Source organism: Pipistrellus kuhlii, unplaced genomic scaffold (assembly GCF_014108245.1).
Source record: "Pipistrellus kuhlii isolate mPipKuh1 unplaced genomic scaffold, mPipKuh1.p scaffold_m20_p_18, whole genome shotgun sequence".
Taxonomy (NCBI): Eukaryota; Metazoa; Chordata; class Mammalia; order Chiroptera; family Vespertilionidae; genus Pipistrellus; species Pipistrellus kuhlii.
Window position 1 is genome coordinate 24,483,181 of NW_023425493.1, and position 17,612 is coordinate 24,500,792.

Below are 17,612 nucleotides of genomic sequence, written 5' to 3' on the forward strand. Positions count from 1 at the left end.
TGCCAGAGGGCGCTCCAGAGACCCAGGGAGGAGAGACGTTTCCCACCCCGAGTGTCTAACACTGCGAGTGAGAGGGTGGGAGGGACTCCCCTACCCCCGTGAACCCCGAGCACAAGAAAGGAGTAGGCATCCCTGGTGACAGTGGCGTTTATCACCACGGAGAGCCAGGCCCAGCGCCCGGAACGGGGTGAGATTGGGCCAGGGGCCAGCAGTCCCCTGGGGGCCTCACTTGCAGGTTGTGGCGGGGGGGGGGGGGGGGGTTGGTGAGGCTGCTGGGAGGGTCTCCCCTCACTGCGGCCAGTTAGAGCCCTGCTCCTCCTCCGTCTCCCGCGCCTCCCGCAGCCCTTCCCCGAGTGCGGCCCGCGGGAAAGAGGCTCTTCCTGACTCGGGACTTCCTTCGTGCAGGGGGAAGGAAGGACGGGAGCGACAAAAGAACTTTCCAAACGTAGCCAGGCATTCTCTTCCAAAAGGAGAGCATCCTTCAGGGGCTGGAAGCGAGTCAGGCCTGAGTGTCTAGTTCTTCCTCCTTCAGCGGTCCCTGGGCTTCATCTTCGTGCTCCCCAGGCACCTGGAGGCCGGGGGGGGGGGGGGGGTAAAGGGGTGGCTCAATGCCCAGCTCAGGGACACAGCTCAGGGGCACACAGCTCAGGGGCACACCCCCAAGGAGAATGAGCAGCGGGGAAGGAAAGAGGCAGGTTGGGTCACAGGAAGGGGGCGGGCAGGGGGACAGGGCCCTGTGGGCGGAGGGGCCTGCAGCTCGGTCTCACCTCCCAGTAAACCCGGTCCTCGTAGCACTGAGAGTCCGGAGGGGCGTCCAGAAAGGGCAGCTTGAGCATGCACCCTGGCGGTGGTCGGGGAGGACGGGTGAGGCTTTTTGCTGTCCCGTGGGAGAGATTGCCACCCAGGGCCATGGGCACAGAGGAGCCGGGAGGCCTGGGGTCAGCGTGATGGCTACCCGCCTAGCCCAGGCAGGTCACAGCCATATTTGTTGAGCACCTACTGTGTGCCGGATGCCAGGCAAAGGGCTTGACAAGCATTTCCTTGCCGAGTAATCACAGTGACCCTGAAGGTGCACGTGATCCCTGTGCTACAGAGAAGGAGCTGAGGTTCAGGGAAGTTAAGGAATTCATTCACCTTTTGCACAGTTGGTAAGGAACCAAATGGTGATTCTCTCGTGAACCACGGCTGCTTCCTTGGCCTCCTGTCCAGGAGGGGTGCGGAAAGCGTGGACTAAATAGTAATTTAGGTGGATGAATGCATTGAACCTTGTCTGAGAGTGAAAGTCTCCAGGGAGAGCAGGAGGGTGAAGATGCCTAAGCTTTTGTTTTGAAGACCCAAAGGACCAAGGCCAGCCATCCGGCAGGACTGCCTGACCCAGCGTTCCTGGGCAGTCAGCCTCTGTGGACGTTTTCTGTGCTGCAGTCTAGGCATAAGCCAAGCCACCGCCTTGGCCCCCTACCCCGAAGGGGGAACAATATACACAGCCCGCCATCTCCTTCAGGGGCTCAGCCTGAGCGTGGACTGCCCTCTAGTGGGTGGAGGGAGCAGCACAAGGACCCCAACTCAGCCCCTTGCGGAGGGCTCCCCTCTCCTTGGCACCAGGAAGAGACAAATGCCCACTTGCTCCTCCTTCCCCGGAGGAGGTCACCCCGAACCCGGAAGCCCCACCCACACCCTGCACAAAGGAGGTGCTCACTAAATGTCTGAGTAAAGAAATGTCAGGGGGATGGGTTCCCTCCAGAGAACCCCCTTCCTCCACCTCCTGCCCCACCCCCCGCCCCCAGCCAGGATCACTCACCTCCGACAGCCCCGCCCACAGAGGCCAGCGTCAGGGTGACCAACAGCCCCAAGAGCTGGTACATGGCCTGAGACGTGGCAGTGCGCGGGCCCGCGGCCATGAGGGGAAACACGCTCGGGAGGCTGCGGGGGTTGTGGGGAGGCGGGCGGTCAGTGCAGCCACCGAAGGGCCTCAGGGGGACCCATCAGGCTGAGTCTCCTCTTGGCCCCGGTCAGGCCCGGCCTGGACCCCCCGCCCACCCTCCTGTGACAGCGGACACCCACATGCCCTCTCGAGACCCAGTCTGAGGGTCACTTCTGCCTGCCCTCTCCTCTGAGCCTTGATGTGCAGAAGACGTTCTCTCTCCCTGATCCCTTAGTCACACTATTTAAACCATTGGCTCGGTGACCTGCCAAACCTGACCAGGGACCAGGAAGGCAGTCCCCCGGCTGGTCCGGCTCACTCAGGTTTCCTCAGCTCCCAGAATAGGGATGAATAAGTGAAAATGCTTTTTTTTGTTGGTGCACATGGTGGGGGGAGAGAGTGAGGTCATTCCAAGGGTTAATGTGGATCAATGGGGGGGGGGACACTTACCCATCTCCGTAAGCTTCGTGCGTGGCCAGCCCCGCCACGAGGACCCCCACCAGGGCTCCCAGGACCCCCGGCATGCCATGAAGGTTGTGGACACCACATGTGTCTTGAACCTTGAATTTTGACTCCAGGATGGGCTGGAGGACAGGACACCCATAGTGAGTCTCGTGTGCCCCTCCTACCCGGGCCTGTTGGAGAGGTGGGGGGAAGGCCAGGGGACGGAGGGGCGTCTGTACCGTGAAGAACTTGTACCCCAGCGTGGAGACGGTCCCGGCCAGGAAGCCAGCTGCCAGGGCCCCGAAGGGCGTGAGCATCATTTCACTCGCTGTCCCCACCACAACGCCGCCGGCCAGCGCTGCGTTCTGGACGTGGACCTGAGGGAGCCGGGGAGAGCGAGGCATCGGAGGCCCTTCCCCCACGGTCACAGCCACACCCAACCCAGGCCCCTCCGCCCCGGGGGCGCCCACTGCCTCTGGAAGTCCCCCGCCATCTAAGCTCCGACCCTCCTGCTGCTGTGCCACCAGCTCACACCCTGACCACCCCCTCTCCTGCGCGGGTGGGACTCCCTGGGCCTGTGCCCTTCCCTGTGCCCCCGGAGCACAGGCCCTGCAGGGGCCCAGACCTCCCCCGCTCCCAGTTCCTCCCTCTGCTTCCCCTGAGGCCTCCCTCCCACTCCCGTACCATGTCCAGCCGCCCATCCCTCCCGATGAGGGCCGACAGGGCGAAGGTGCTCAGGGTGCTGGCGGTCAGGGAGTAGTAGGTGTTGAGGACGGTCCGGTGCTGCCCGTCCCCCAGCGGGGTGGGTGCAGAGTTGAAGCTGGGCCAGAAGATCCACAGGAAGATGGTCCCTGCGTGGGGGGAGGCAGCAGAGTGAGAGGAGGGACGCGGCTCCCCAGGACGAGGCACAGGCTGTGTGACTGCAGAGAAGTCACCCCTCTCGGCAGCCTCAGTTTCCTCCTCTGTGAAGTGGGGATAGTCACGCCTGCCTCACGAAGTGAGGACCGAATGAGGAGACACACAGGAAGTGCTTAGTAGGTACTCAATGCTCAACACAGTAGCTACGGAGGCGTGCTGGCCCAGGAGGGAGCCACTTCACTGAAAACCAGAGGGATGAGGGTTGTTGTTTTGTTGTTTTAATATATTTTATTGATTTTTTTACAGAGAGGAAGGGAGAGGGATAGAGAGCTAGAAACATCGATGAGAGAGAAACATCAACCAGCTGCCTCCTGCACACCCCCCACTGGGGATGTGGCCGTAACCAATGTACATGCCCTTGACCGGAATCGAACCTGGGACCTTTCAGTCCGCAGACTGATGCTCTATCCACTGAGCCAAACCAGTTTCAGCTAGGGTTTTTTTTGTTTTTTTTTAAGTATCAGGAAAGGAAAGATGAAGAAAAAAAAAAGACAAAGTGCTCTGCATTTCAGGCACTAAGCTGAGTCCTGGGTCTGCGTGTCAGGAAAATAATTTGGTTTATAACCTCAATGACTTCCTAGGAAGGTGGACCCTGCAGCATGCAGGAGAGGCCGCTGTCTGCTGAGCATGGGCTGGGCTGGGCTGGCGGGCGGTTCAGGGTAAGAGCCCTGCCTGTCCATAGGTTCCCAGGTCAGTCCTGGGGGGTGAGGGCGGAGGGCCGGGGGCACAGTGAGGGAAGGCTGGGACCGTTCAGGTAGGGTGAGCTTGGCAAGGGGCTGGAGGGCCTGCCCCTGGGTGTTGAGAGGCCCGTGGGTGTGCCAGGTAACGTGTCCCTGCCCCCCACAGCCTGCCATGAACCCCCCGCCACTCGCCCACGGGCGCTCGGAGGAGAGCGTGGGAGGAACCAGGGAAAGGCCACGTGTCTGTGTGGGAGCAGCGGGAGGCGGAGGAGAGCGGAGCATGCAGGCCTCTGGGGAAGTCTTGGGGCTTAAAGCCAGTGGATCGGGTCTCAGAGCCAGGAGGCCTCCCCTGCACTAGGGTTACATGCACTCTATCTCACAGCAAACCCGGAGCACGAACTACAAGCCAGCCTCTCCCCAGTTACTTCTCAATACTACCCCCCCCACACACAAAAGACTGGCCCGGCCCCGGTGGCTCAGTGGTTGAGCAGCGACCCGTGAACCGAGAGTTCCCCGGTTCCAGCCCCAGTCAGGGCACAAGCCCGGGTTGCACGCTGATCTCCAGTAGGGGGCGTGCAGAAGGCAGCCCATTGATGTCTCTTTCTCTTCGATGCTTCTATCACTCTATCCTCCCTTCCTCTCTCTCTAAAACCAGTAAACACACACACACACACACACACACACACATATATATATATATATATATTTTTTTTAACAGTCAAATTTAGCAGTGGGGGTAAAAACATATCTTTAAAAAAAAGTCAGTTCCGCCGGGACCGGTTTGGCTCAGTGGATAGAGCGTCAGCCTGGGAACTGAAAGGTCCCGGGTTGATTCCGGTCAAGGGCATGTACCTCGGTTGCGGGCGCATCCCCAGTAGGGGGTGTGCAAGAGGCAGCTGATTGATGACACTCTCTCATCGATGTTTCTAACTCTCTATCCCTCTCTCTTCCTCTCTGTGAAAAATCAATAAAATATATTTAGAAAAAAAAAAAAAAAGTCAGTTCCTTTCCTGGCTCTTAGGAAGATGAGAGAGGAGCAGAGGCCAGGGGGGAGGTACCTGCTTAAGACACGGGGTGGTGACTGGTCTCACAGGTCAGGCCCTACTGCTCCCGGGGGAGACACACAAACTCCAACCCCCAGCCCCAGTGGGGCTTCTGGGAGGAAGTGTCCTTGGGCGTGGGAGGTGCCCTGGGGACAAAGGCCTGGGAGCACGAGGTGGGAGAGCCTAGTGTGAGAGAGATGGAGTTGGGAGGGAGGGGGAGGGCGAGGGGCTGGGTGTCAGGCTGGTGAGTCTCGGTTCTGACTTGTGGGTGGGGAGCCCTGGAGGGTTTAAGAAGGGTCGGTGCCAACGTATTTTGAAAGGTGCCAACGTTTTTTGAAAGGCCCCTGGGAATGGGCCTCAGGGCTGAGTCCTAAGAACCAGCCATAAAAGTGCTGAGGGGGAGGGGCACAGGTCCCTGACTCTCCAGGAAGAATCCAAGTAGGAAGGGAGTTCTCAGCCAGAACCCTGAGACCTGGCCTGGCGATCATCCTCTCTGGACTGGTCCCCAGCCCACCCCACCCTGGCGGGCCTCACCGATCATGGCAAAGAGGTCCGAGTGGTAGATGGAGCCCTGGAGGTGCTTCCTCTTCTCCAGCTCCGGCCGGTAGAGCACCCGCGAGAGGACCAGCCCGAAGTAGGCACCGAAGGTGTGAATGGTCATGGAGCCGCCGGCGTCCTTCACCTGGGGAGGTGGAGCTGAGGTGGAGGGGCGCCCTGCCCCCTGCCCCCTCCCCCCTCTCCCCTGGCCCCGGCCAGGGCCCCGCCTCGGCCACCCCCGCCCTCGCTCCACCCCCATCCAGACGCACCCCCAGGAGACTAAGGAGCACAAACTCGTTGATGCCAAACAGTGCCACCTCCAGCAGGGCCATGAGCAGCAGCTGGGCGGGCCCGGTCTTGCCCAGCACGGCGCCGAAGGAGATGAGCACGGCCCCGGCGCAGAAGTCCGCGTTGATCATGCTGGAGGGTGGGGAGGGGAGGGTGAGGGGGGACCGGATGGAGGGGGGATCCCTGGGGGGAGGGCTTGGGGGAGGAGGCCAGGAGCCCACTGCACGTCTAAGCTCTTCCCGGGAGGAGGGGAGAGCGCCTGCCTTTGTGCAGATGAGGACAAGTCTCAGGGAGGGAGGTCGGGGCCTCGGCAGACACAGCCCACAGGTGGAAGAACCGGATCCTGAGCTGGGAGCTTCCCCGAAGCACCCCCCTCCCAGCAGCGCTTGGGTAATAAGGGGCTTGCAGGAATGGGGAGAGGGGTGTGGCCGAGCGTGTGGGGCAAGGCTGGGAGAAGAACTCAGGCGGCAAGAACAGGGCCCCCCCCCCCCCGAAGAGAAATCAAAGAATGGGCATCCTGGAGCGACTTGAAGGTCGGGGCTGAGGGGGTCCGGGGAGCAGGGCGGCCGCGGCGCCCACCTCTCCACGCCCACGTGGATGTGGCCGCCGTGGAAGGCGTGCAGGAAGCCCTGGGTGAGCGTGGACCACTGCAGCGCGAAGGCGGCCAGGAGGAAGGTGAAGCCCACGCTGCTGAAGCCGTAGCGCTGCAGGAAGGCCATGAGGAAGCCGAAGCCCAGGAACACCATGGTGTGCACGTCCTGGAAGCCTGGGGCGGGGGGCATGGGGAGGCTCTGCTGACCCCCCGCCTTCTCCGCCCCCCCAAACCCAGCAGCCACCCCGCCCGGCCGCTCCTGAGGCTCCAGCTGTCACACGCCCCAGTGTTCGGGGAGCTTGGGCCCAGACTGAGCCACGGGTGCCAAGCCGGCCAGCGTGGAACAGGGACCCAGGCCACCGCGATGTCCCCGGGTCAGGGCCAGGGCACAGAGCCTTTTCCCGCTCGCTCTCTCCTCCGCCCCCTCACCTGCCCTGTCTCTGGTCTCTCACTGGTAGATCCTCCCTTCCCCCAACTGATGGACGGAGTGTGACGTCACCTCCACCTGCGGCCTGGACGTTCCTGAGCACCTAACCAGGCACCTGATATGGACCGTACACTGAACCACCAATCAGCACCTGCCAATTCCTAAGTCCCTAAGTGCCTAATCATGTATATGAACCTCCAATCAGCGCATGCAGAGCACCCTAAGTCCCATCCCTTCCCTTCCTTCCCCTCAAAATGCATGTTCCCACCGAAACCGGTTTGGCTCAGTGGATAGAGCGTCGGCCTGTGGACTGAAGGGTCCCAGGTTCGATTCCGGTCAAGGGCATGTACAGTGGTTGCGGGCACATCCCCAGTAGGGGTGTGTGTAGGAGGCAGCTGATCGATGTTTCTCTCTCATCGATGTTTCTAACTCTCTACCCCTCTCTCTTCCTCTCTGTAAAAAATCAATAAAATACATTAAAAAAAAAACAAAACAAAACAAACAAAAGGCCTGCTCCCCTCTGCACGGGTGCTGCTCTCCCCGTGGGAGACAGCCGGCAGGGCCCCCCTCTCCTCTAATGAGGCCTGTGTCTCGGTCTTCGGCCTCTGCCTCGCCCTTCACTCACAGCCACTTACCAAGCAAGTTCCACCCACATCTCTCCCGCTGCAACCCCATCCTACCACGCTCACCACCCTCCCCCCCCAGGCGTCTCTCCAGCGGCCCCTCTGCTGGGAAGTCCTTCTCCATGTCTCACCTCCGTCCCTCACACTTCAGAACCTATCCCTCTCCATTTTGAGAAATTTAAATTATATATATAAAAAAAAAATTTTTTCCGAAATGGCTTTAAGTTGTTACCAGATTACCTAGGGGGAAAGGACAGGAAGGCGGGGCGGGGCCGCTGGCACTGACTCCAGGGCGGGGGATGCTCCCGGAGTGGTGCAGTCAGCGTGGTGGCTCCGGGAAGGAGGCTTTTGCCTTTTAGCTTGTCTCTTGCTATAGTTCGATTTATTTTTATTTTTATAGAAGAATTCCTTGAACTATGTTTACTTGTCAGTGGGGTTTCTGGGCAGGGAGATTTGGGACCATATTCTGTTTGTCTTCTATACTGCACTCCTGGGCATAAAAAACTATGCTACTAAAGTAATGCACGGTGACACTGACAATAAGGTACACACAAATAATTTGCTTTAGTGTGAGGTCTGAACCCCTCTCCCAGCCACTGCCCATGGGGTTTGACACCCCAGCCAGCGTGACCGCGGCCACGCAGCCGGGACTCACTCCCTCCGCCGCCCGGGACTCTGCAGTGCCACGCTCCGTATCGCTGGCTTTCACTTAAAACAGCAAGGCAGCGCTTCGTGTGTGCTGCTGTTGCATTTGTTGTCAATAAGTTATTGAGAAACAGGGACCGCCGTGACCCTAAGCTCCCCGGTGATAGCTCCACGTGGGAACTTTTGCTTGGAACACAGTGCGAGGAAATGTCCCTTCCCCCGAGGAAGCAGCCTGCTTCCCCGCACTCAGGCGACAGACGTTTACAGAGCACGGGCAGGCGCATCGGGCTCTCGGAGTGCAGCAGCCACGGTCCCTGTGCTTACAGGCATGGGAGACAGACATCGAGAAACCAAAGCATCACGTGTGTGCGGCCTCCTTGGCTCTGATGAGAACACGTAACTGAGGATATTCCCTTTTCTCCTTGGCCGCCTGGAAGCTCAGAGCTACTCTGGAATCTCCGCCGCAGCCACTAGAAGGCCCTGAAGGTGTTCATCATTGTGTTCCGCTTCCCTTTTCGTACACAGATGTCTTTGTTGTGACTGACCTCATCAAGTCCCTTGCAGAAAGAGGCAAATCATAAAAAAAACAAAACCATATCCTTTTGTTCAATCTGGAGGAGCACCGACCAGCCAAAAATGTATTCTTGAATTTCAGAATGTAATCAATGATGTGGAGAGAAGCGAGCTTTTATGCTTTTTTGTGCCGTGTGGGGGCTGACAGGAAATGACAGCCCAGCAGCCAGGGGGAGTGAGGCTCGAGATCCCCACCCACCTCCCTAAAGGGTCCCAACACTGTGTCCCTTCTCCAGCCCAGCCCATGCCCCACACCACCCAGACTCCTTCCCTCCCGGGTGGGAAACCCCGTGGAAAAGGAGAGACCTCCCTTGGAACTCAACCCGCAGTCGCCGTTCTTTGAGGCCTCGCTGCCTGCCTTCCTCTCTCCTCGGTGGACACTCCAGGGGACCCGTGTCGTTCGTTCTTTTGCCCAAGGACAGACGGAAAGATAAACGAAGGGGGCGGGGTCCCGGGGCTCTGTGCCCAGGACCTGCCGAAACCACTCCAGAACTGGTTTTAAATGGCAACAATATTTACGTCTCCCACCTCTGGCGTGTTTGGAACCAAAACTCAATCCCTTGGCCTTTCAACCGAAGTCTAAACATCAAGAAGTCTCCTTCCGCGGAGAAGGTTGCTCATGGACACTCTCACTGGGCTACGCCAGCTGGAGGCAGGGGGGATGGATAAGATGACCCTCCCCGGGCCCTTCAGGGGGTCCCTGAGGGGGCAGGAGAGCTGGCTGGAGAGAAGATAAGAGCTCTGTAGAGCCATCCCTCTCTCTCTTTCCCTAACTGCCCCTCCCCAGCCCCTCTCCATGGAAGACGCCTGAACAGGACTGGGATTGTGGGCAGAAGTGAGAGCTGGGGCTTCAGCATCTGACAGAGCTGTGTTTACATTCCAGCTCTCCCCTTTTAGCTCTGTGACCTTGGACAAGCCATGGACTCTCTTCGAACCTCCTCCGTTCCCTCATCTTAAAGTGGGGGTGCAAAACAGGAGGAGCAGGAAAAGCGAGTGTCAAGATGGGGAGCCCCCCCCCCCCACACACACACACACTCTCCTGCTCCAGTCCTTAAGGGGACAGAGGGCTATTCATTCTCCTAGAAGAGGTCACACAAACCACTCCATCCCGGTCACACCCCCCGCCCCGCCTCTCCCAAGATGGTTCCATCTGTCCTAGTCCTTCTCCCGGGAGTAAGGGCCCGGAGGCAGGCGTGGGAAAAGGTCCTGCCTCTGCTTCTGTCTCGGACCCCTTCCTCATCTTCGTTCCTGTGGTCCCTGTAACCCTGGGTTTTCGTCTCCTTTTCCCAATACCCACTCAGCAGGATAGGAACGTGGGGAAAGGCTGCAGAGGGGTGCCCAGAGCCCGGGCCCCAGCCTGGTCAACCTGCTGTGCGATCTTGGGCGGCCACACACTCTCCCTGGCTCCCCCCACATCTCGGGAGAGTCGACCTGCTGGGCGCTGAGGGCCCTTCCCACGGACAACACAGACGGACCCTCAGAGCAGCGTGCCCTTGGCACTGGCTCTCCCAACAGTTGCAGAATTCCCTTTCATCTCCCAAATCAAAGAGAGGTGGCGACAGCGCCTCTGGCCCCGATCCCGTCCCCGTACACAAGGACAGGTGAAGACCCGGCTCATCAAAGCCACAGGCTCCGGGACCGCACACTCCCTCCTCCCCAACCTTCCCCCGCACCAGGGTCCCAAGTCCACGGGGGTGGAAACCTGGGGCAGAAAAAGAGGGAGGACTCCCAACTGCCGTTCCTCCGACCGCGAGGCGTGCCCACCACCGCGGGGTGAGGAGCGGCAGGGCTCAGGGAGGACGCGGAGACAGGCCGGGCCTGGCGGCCTCCAGGGAGGCCCAGGGGAGAAGCCATTGGGGGTTCAGGGTAGACAGCCGGGTCAGACCCTCGGACAAGAGCTTACTTCCCTCGGACTATGAACTGGTCCCTCCCAGCGCCCTGTCTCTGCGGACAATGCGTGACCCCAAGAGTCTTCCACTCCAGCCTGTTGGCTCTGTCTGAGATCCCAGCTTCCATGGCTCACCTTGTCCAGCCAGGGCTGGGGTGAGGGAGGGGCTGTCCCTCCTCCCCACTCTGCCTGGGATGTCTGGGGGTCTGGCTTTATGCCCAGGCCCAGACCTCCACCTCACCCTCCATATCCTCAGCACTGTGAGCTTCCTTTTGTCTCGCTGGGGCTGGAAGAGAGTCAGGTGGGGACAGCTGACGGAAAGGAGAGTAATAGCAGCCTGCAACTTTTTTTTTTTTTTTTATAGGAGACTCTCACCCTTTGAGCCTTCTCTGCACATGTATCCTTCAAACGAGGCAGCCTTCTCCCCATTGCCCAGATGGGAAAACTGAGGCTCAGAGGAGACCTGGCCAAGCATTGGTGGTGAAGTTTGAGATTCTGATGTCCTTGGTCTCAGCCACCCAGGGCCTGCATCTCAAGGCTGGTGAACTGAGGTGCAAGGAGCCTGGAATGCCCGCATCCCAGTTCCCACTCTGCCACTCACACGGAGGGGGATCATGAGCAAGCCACAACCTCTTTGAGCCTCTGCTTTCTCCCGGGTGAGACGGGCTGATGGCCCCGCCTGCCTTTCTGGGAGCCATGGACCGCCCCTCGCGTTGGCTGGTAGGTGGGTCCTTGCCATCCTCTTCTCTCTGACTTCGGGAGGGCCAGCGCTAGGCAACCAGGGGAGAAGTGCCGGAGCCCCCCTAGACCAGATTGCCTTCTTGCGACCTGCCATTACCACCTGCTGCCCGCCGCGCCCCCGCTCCCCTGCCCAGCAGGTTCTCCTCCCTGGGCTCAGGGTGGAGGGCTGAGGAAAGGCGGATTCTCTGCACCAGCCCCGCACCCCTCATTCCGCTGACTGGGAACTGGGAGAGGGACAGGGGAGCCGTCAAAGCTGGGGCTCCGGCTCCCTCAATTCTGACAGCGTGACCTTGAACAGCCCCTTGACCTCTCTGAGCCCCAGGCCCCCCACCTCTGTCTAGTTTGCAGACTAAAGGGGATCATGCATGTGCCGCCCTCAGCACAAACCTGGCGCGCGGCAGACGCTGGGGAAAGGTGCTGTTACAAATCTGGGGCATCTTCATCTCAGGGCGAGGGGGCTGCCCCCTACCCCAGGGGCAGACCTGGGCACCCCAGGCCCCCTCCTTGGGGTCCCTGCCCCCCACAGCCCTCCCTCACTCACTTGGGTAGCGAAAGTAGAACTCATTGTGGGCGCTGCTGTGGTTGCCCCGGGGCCAGAGGGCGGCGTCGGCCTCGCGGTCGTAGCGCACGAACACGGCGAAGAGCACGGCGGTGGCGGCCTGCAGCAGGAGGCAGAGCAGCGGCAGCGCCAGGCGCCGGCGGGCGCGGCGCGGGGGCCCGGCCATGCCCGGCTCTGGCTCCGCGCTGGGCGCCCACAGGACAGGCTCTCCCGGGCGTGCCGGGCAGGTTTCGCTGGAGCCAGAGCCAGCCCACCTGCAGGGCCCTCCCCCGAGGCCTCGCCCACGCCCACAAGGAGACCTAGCCCTCTGCGCTCCCAGGGCTTGGGGGTGGGGGGTAGGGGTGGGGTTTGGGGGTGGGGGTGTCCTGGGCCAGAGGCACGAGGGGGATCGAGGGATGGGGGCGTTCGGACCCCAGATCTTGTTTCTGCCCTGCTGATCCGGGCGCTGTTCTGCTCAGTATGCATTGTGCCTGCTGGGGCACAGCCGCAGACCCAGTGAGGGAAAGGAAGGGAGGGGGCCTGCACCCTAAAAAAGACCCCACAACCCCCCGCCCCCAAACCTGTGTTAGTTTAAAGAGTGTTTCCCAAAGAGTAAGTGCCCCTTAGGCCCCACCAACCCCTGCCGGTGTGGCTCAGCGGTCCCTTGCACCAAAAGGCCTTTGGGTTCCCGTCAGGTGAACGCTCAGGTTGCTTGCTCGAACCCCTGTAGATGGATGTTCTGCTCACATGGATGTTTCTCTTTCTCCCTCTCCCTTTACACACACACACTCTCTCTCTCTCAAAATCAGTAAAGAAAAATGTTAAAGGCCCTGGCCAGGCCCCTCCAGGGGTAACCCAGAAAGAGCTGAGGGGTTACTCAGGCTTTTCCAAAGGAGAGATGGAGAACAGAGATAAAGAGATGGCTCTGCAGACCTTGGTGATTAACCCAGCCGGGGAGTCTGGGCCTCAGCAGGCCAGGTGCTCACTCTGCTCCAGCCTCGCCTCCCGGTCTCACCCGCACCCACCGCAGCGCAGCGGGCTGGGCCGGGGCCTCATGGACACGGGGCTCCCGGGGCAGCCCGGGAGGGTCTGAGAGGCTCTGGGCTGCCTCCGCCGCTGTAGAGAAGGGAGGCCAGATGGAAGGAGGGTCTTCCCACTTAGGAGTCCACAGTCCTTGTTACAGGAGCGGGATCTGCATCCTCCAGGGTGGCAGACGGACCGTGAGGAGACTGACTGCGGGCCAGGCTTTAGAGACGAACCGGATGACTCCTCTCCAGGAGCCCCCGTCCAGTTGGGAGACAGACACGGAGCAGGGAATTGAACTGCCATTGGGGTAACATGTGACCTTGGGAAGCACAGGGGAAATGGGGACCTAGGAGGAGAGGCTGCAGAACCCACAGGAGAGGAGGGGGAAGACCGAAAAGGAGACTTCCTGGGAGGGATGTCCACAGGCAGTCTGAACTGGGGCAAGAGAAGAAAGAAGAGGGACATTTTGAGAAGGGGCTCAGTATAGACACAAGCCTGGCTGTGTGAGTATCCAGTGTGTTCAGGAACTGGGGCTGAGGGTGGGGCGGCTAAAAAGTCCTTGAAGGCACATGGCTGGCCTCTCCCCAGTGGCTGCTGGGCTGCTGGAGGGCTCCAAACAGATGGAGGACTTGGACTATTGCTTCTTCTTCTTCTTCTTTTTTAATATAGTTTATTGATTTTTTTTTTACAGAGAGAGGGATAGAGAGTTAGAAACATCGATGAGAGAGAATCATAGATCAGCTGCCTCTTGCACACCCCCTACTGAGGATGTGCCCACAACCAACGTACATGCCCTTGACCGGAATCAAACCTGGGATTTTTCAGTCCGCAGGCTGATGCTCTATCTATCCACTGCGCCAAACCAGTTTCAGCTGGACTATTGCTTCTGACACCTGCAGGCCAAAAGGCTCTTCCCAGAAGAGAAGCAGAAGGCCAGTGTCAGAGGGGCTAGTGAGAGGGGAGGCCCTCTGTCCCACCCTGCATGCCCCTCCAGCATGGCCTGTGGGTGTTTGCCAAGGCGTTCCAGAACCCTGGCTGAAGGCAGAGTTGCCATTCCCAGGAGATGGGGTCTGGGTCCACAGGGCCAGCCACTCCCCAGAGCAGATACGGAGGGAGCTCCTCCCAAGAACGACCCTGCCCCTTCTCAGGAGGCCCCGATCCTCCTCCTTTCCCCAGTTCGCCTCTCCCCCACCTTCCCTCATGGGCTTGAGCCTCTGGCCAGCGTGGGCTCTGGGGGACAGCGTGGCATTCCAGGTGTCCAACCGCCTGACCTAATGCCCGGCCAGGCAGGCAGGGGGTGGGGGGGTCAGCCGCTGGGTAGCAGCAGCCTCTGGTACTCTGCTCTGAGCAGGCCGGGCATGCTCTCTGGCCCCAGTGGCCCCTGGCCCCTGGCCCCTGGCCCGGAGGCTCTCTACTGGATCAGCAGGAAAGCTGTTTTCCAGCTCCTTCGGTGGAGTGGTGTGGGCAGTGAGTGTCTGGTCAACAGCCTTTGGGTAATGATTCTTGGTAATTCAGCATCTGGATAGCCTCCCAGGCTCAGCCTTCTGCTCCAGAGACTCAGCCTGCTTTCTGAGCCCGGTTTGGGTGTAGGAGTTGCTCTGGGTCTGGGTAGGACTTACAAGGGGAAGAGCCTTCAGGAGCTGCAGAACGAGAGAGAGCAAGGCCTCCTAGCTGGGCTTTCCTAGCATCTCTGGGAATTTCCCCCCTGATTCTGGCCTCCTCCACCTCTTTCTTACCTGCTGACTCTCTCAGCTCTTCTAAATTCCTCAGGATCTCTGATTTTCCCTCTCCTCTGTTGCTCATTCATTCATTCAACAACTACCCATATTGTGCCAATCCTGGGCCTGGGGTTCTAGTCAGCACCATAACAGGGTTGGGTCCTGGAGTACCATTCCCCCGTCCCCCCCCCCCCCCCCCCACCCCCAGCAGGTGTTGACCCTTTATGTGCTGGATTGGGGAGAGGTGAAGAGGGAGCCCTTGGAAGGGCTAGGATAGCTGGAGGGTACACTTGGAGACCTTTGGCCAACATCTCTTGACCAGCTTGCATGGGACGATCTTGGTATTTTAACAACTAGTGAGCACCAGCTGGTTTCACCCTTTGGTCCAGCAGAGAGCAAGACCCTTGTGGAGGTTTCCCTGGCCCGCCGCCTATTCTGGAAGGCTCAGTCCGTGGTTTTCCTTCGGCTCACCCAGCGATGGCAAGCTCCAGGTGCCCCCTCCTGCCTCCTCTGGCCCTGGAAGCTCTGATGGATTTGAGGACCTCATCTCCCACTCCGTCCTCCACCTCAGAGGAGTCTTTGGGGCCCCTGACTCTGTCACCGGCTCCCTGCCTGCCTGGCCTGGGGTCTGTCCAATCTTCCACTTTCCGTCTCTACTTTCCAGCTGGGACTGGCTGAGCACCTGAAGGGTAGCCAAGGGGAACCGGTGTCTGCTGCTTGCCCTGGCCCAGCCTGGCCGGGCCATCCATGGGGACGGGGGCTCAGGTTACTGAGTAACTCGGGGTTGCTTAGAGCTGCCCTTTATCAGGTCACCTCCTCCCCACTCCCTGCTATTTTGGCTTAGAAACCCCAAAGCCACTTGGCTCCCTTAGTTCCAATGAACTTTCTCCAGTGTTATGGGCAACAAAAGAAAAAAGTAGCAAAGCACCAGAGTTAAGACATTTGTTAGTTCATTTATGTGTTGACTCATTCATTCATTCACATTTTAAAATATATTTTTATTGATTTGAGAGAGGAAGAGAGGGTGAGATAGAAACATCAACGATGAGAAAGAATCATTGATCGACTGCCTCCTGCACACCTCCCTCTGGGGATCAAGCCAGCAACCCAGGCACGTGCCCTTAACTAGAATCGAACCCGGGATCCTTCAGTAAACAGGCCAATGCTCTATCCACTGAGCCAAACCAGCTAGAGCTGCCGAAACCGGTTTGGCTCAGTGGTAGAGCATCGGTCTGCGGACTGAAAGGTCCCGGGTTCGATTCCGGTCAAGGGCATGTACGTTGGTTGCGGGCATATCCCTGGTGGGGTGTGTGCAGGAGGCGGCTGGTCGATGTTTCTCTCTCATCGACTTTTCTGGCTCTCTATCTCTCTCCCTTCCTCTCTGTAAAAAAATCAATAAAATATACTAAAAAAAAAAAAAAAAGATAGCGCCCTTAGCAACTTGTTTGGCATACAGTATGTGTTCAATAAAAACAAAAAAAAACAAAAAACAAAACAAAACAAAAAAAAAACACACAAACAGCTAGGGCTAGTAATTGTATTGTTTTAAAGTGTGTCACTACCTGAAACTGGTGACTTGACTATGCACAAAAATCCTGCCAAATAGTTTATAAATGCCAGAAGATGAAAAAAACAAAAACAGCCGAAACCGGTTTGGCTCAGTGGATAGAGCGTCGGCCTGTGGACTGAAGGGTCCCGAGTTCGATTCCGGTCAGGGGCATGTACCTTGGTTGCGGGCACATCCCCAGTGGGGGGTGTGCAAGAGGCAGCTGATTGATGTTTCTCTCTCATCGATGTTTCTAACTATCCCTCTCCCTTCAGGGCCTCTGACACACCTTTTCTGTTAGTAGGGTGACTAGTACCAGCTCTATCAGAACACCAATAGGTGTGGTGCCTGGGAAAGAATCTTAGGATCACGTGATCAACAACCTGTGCTATTATTTTACTATTGACAATTTCACAAGTTCTCTCCAGCAGATCTTAGGCTGTTCCAGTTTGGGGAGGGAAAAGTGTGAAAGGGTGCACTCTTCTATTTCATAGTCAAATAAGTGATTCCTGTATTGTTTGTGCTTCCTGTATTGTTCATGCTCTCATGGTCTTTTCACTGGTTTAAAAAACAGCTGTTTTCATTATTATTGTTTCGTTTTTTTCTGAGAGTGGGGGACACAAAAAACAAAACCATACAAACTTAACTAAACCTTAACAGTGTCCTACGAACGGGCAATTACTCTCTGTGTTCTCTCCACGTTTAATTTTTGCAGTATCAGGCCTTTTCCTTTCCTATAAGGTAATGGACCAGCAGTTGAGTGGATGAAAAGGATAGAGGAGGCAATAGGTATGGAGAAAGAAACTCTCAAAAACCTTCCAGGGAACTTGCGAAAATGCTTTGGATAGAATCATTCGGGAGAGAGGGCAAATAAGCCATCACCCTCTGGTACCACTCATGGCCTCAGTTTAAACATCTGCTCAAATAGGGTTAGGCCCCAGCACAGCAACGGGTCCAGAGGCAAAAAAAAAACACCACACAAACCCACAACTCGCAGCGTGCCTCCAAGCAATGCTGTTGACCACCTAGACCAGCCCCAGAGAACTACAACTCCCATATCACCCCGCAGCCAGGTCTTCCCTCAGCCGCCATTGAAGTCCGCCCCTTTATTCCTCCACTTTGCTAAGGCTGGAGCGAAAGGCATGAAACTACCTCGCCTTTCCTGGCCTTTGCGGCCGGAGAGATGCAGAGCCGCCGGCCAGCCCAATGACCTACCCGCATTATTCACTGAAAGCCTCAACTCCACCCAGCACCCACCCTGTAGCTGAAATACATGCGCAATGGCGTGCGAGCTCAGCGCCCGAGCCTCCGCGCCTGCGCCCTAGCTGCGCACCGCACGCGGCCGGGAGCGGCCACCTTATTGCGCAAGCGCCGGCGCTCTCCGCTTCCAGCCTCGCGCGCTCTCTACCGAGCTTGCCGTGCCGTTCTTGCGTGGAAGGCGGGGCGGAGAATGTCCATTGGCCC

At 58.5% G+C, this 17,612-nt stretch overlaps 1 protein-coding gene across 1 annotated transcript; it reads right to left on the bottom strand.

Moving 5' to 3' along the window:
• Positions 1-238: 238 nt before the first annotated feature.
• RHBG (Rh family B glycoprotein) lies at positions 239-12,076 on the bottom strand. Its single transcript, XM_036442410.2, has 10 exons — positions 11,862-12,076; positions 6,411-6,597; positions 5,813-5,963; positions 5,541-5,688; positions 3,050-3,216; positions 2,605-2,742; positions 2,372-2,505; positions 1,799-1,920; positions 768-841; positions 239-568 (listed from the first exon to the last, which is right to left on the bottom strand). The coding sequence occupies exons 1-10, from the start codon at positions 12,043-12,045 to the stop codon at positions 500-502; spliced, it is 1,374 nt and encodes a 457-aa protein (XP_036298303.1). The 5' UTR covers positions 12,046-12,076; the 3' UTR covers positions 239-499.
• Between the last annotated feature and the right edge of the window lie 5,536 nt (positions 12,077-17,612).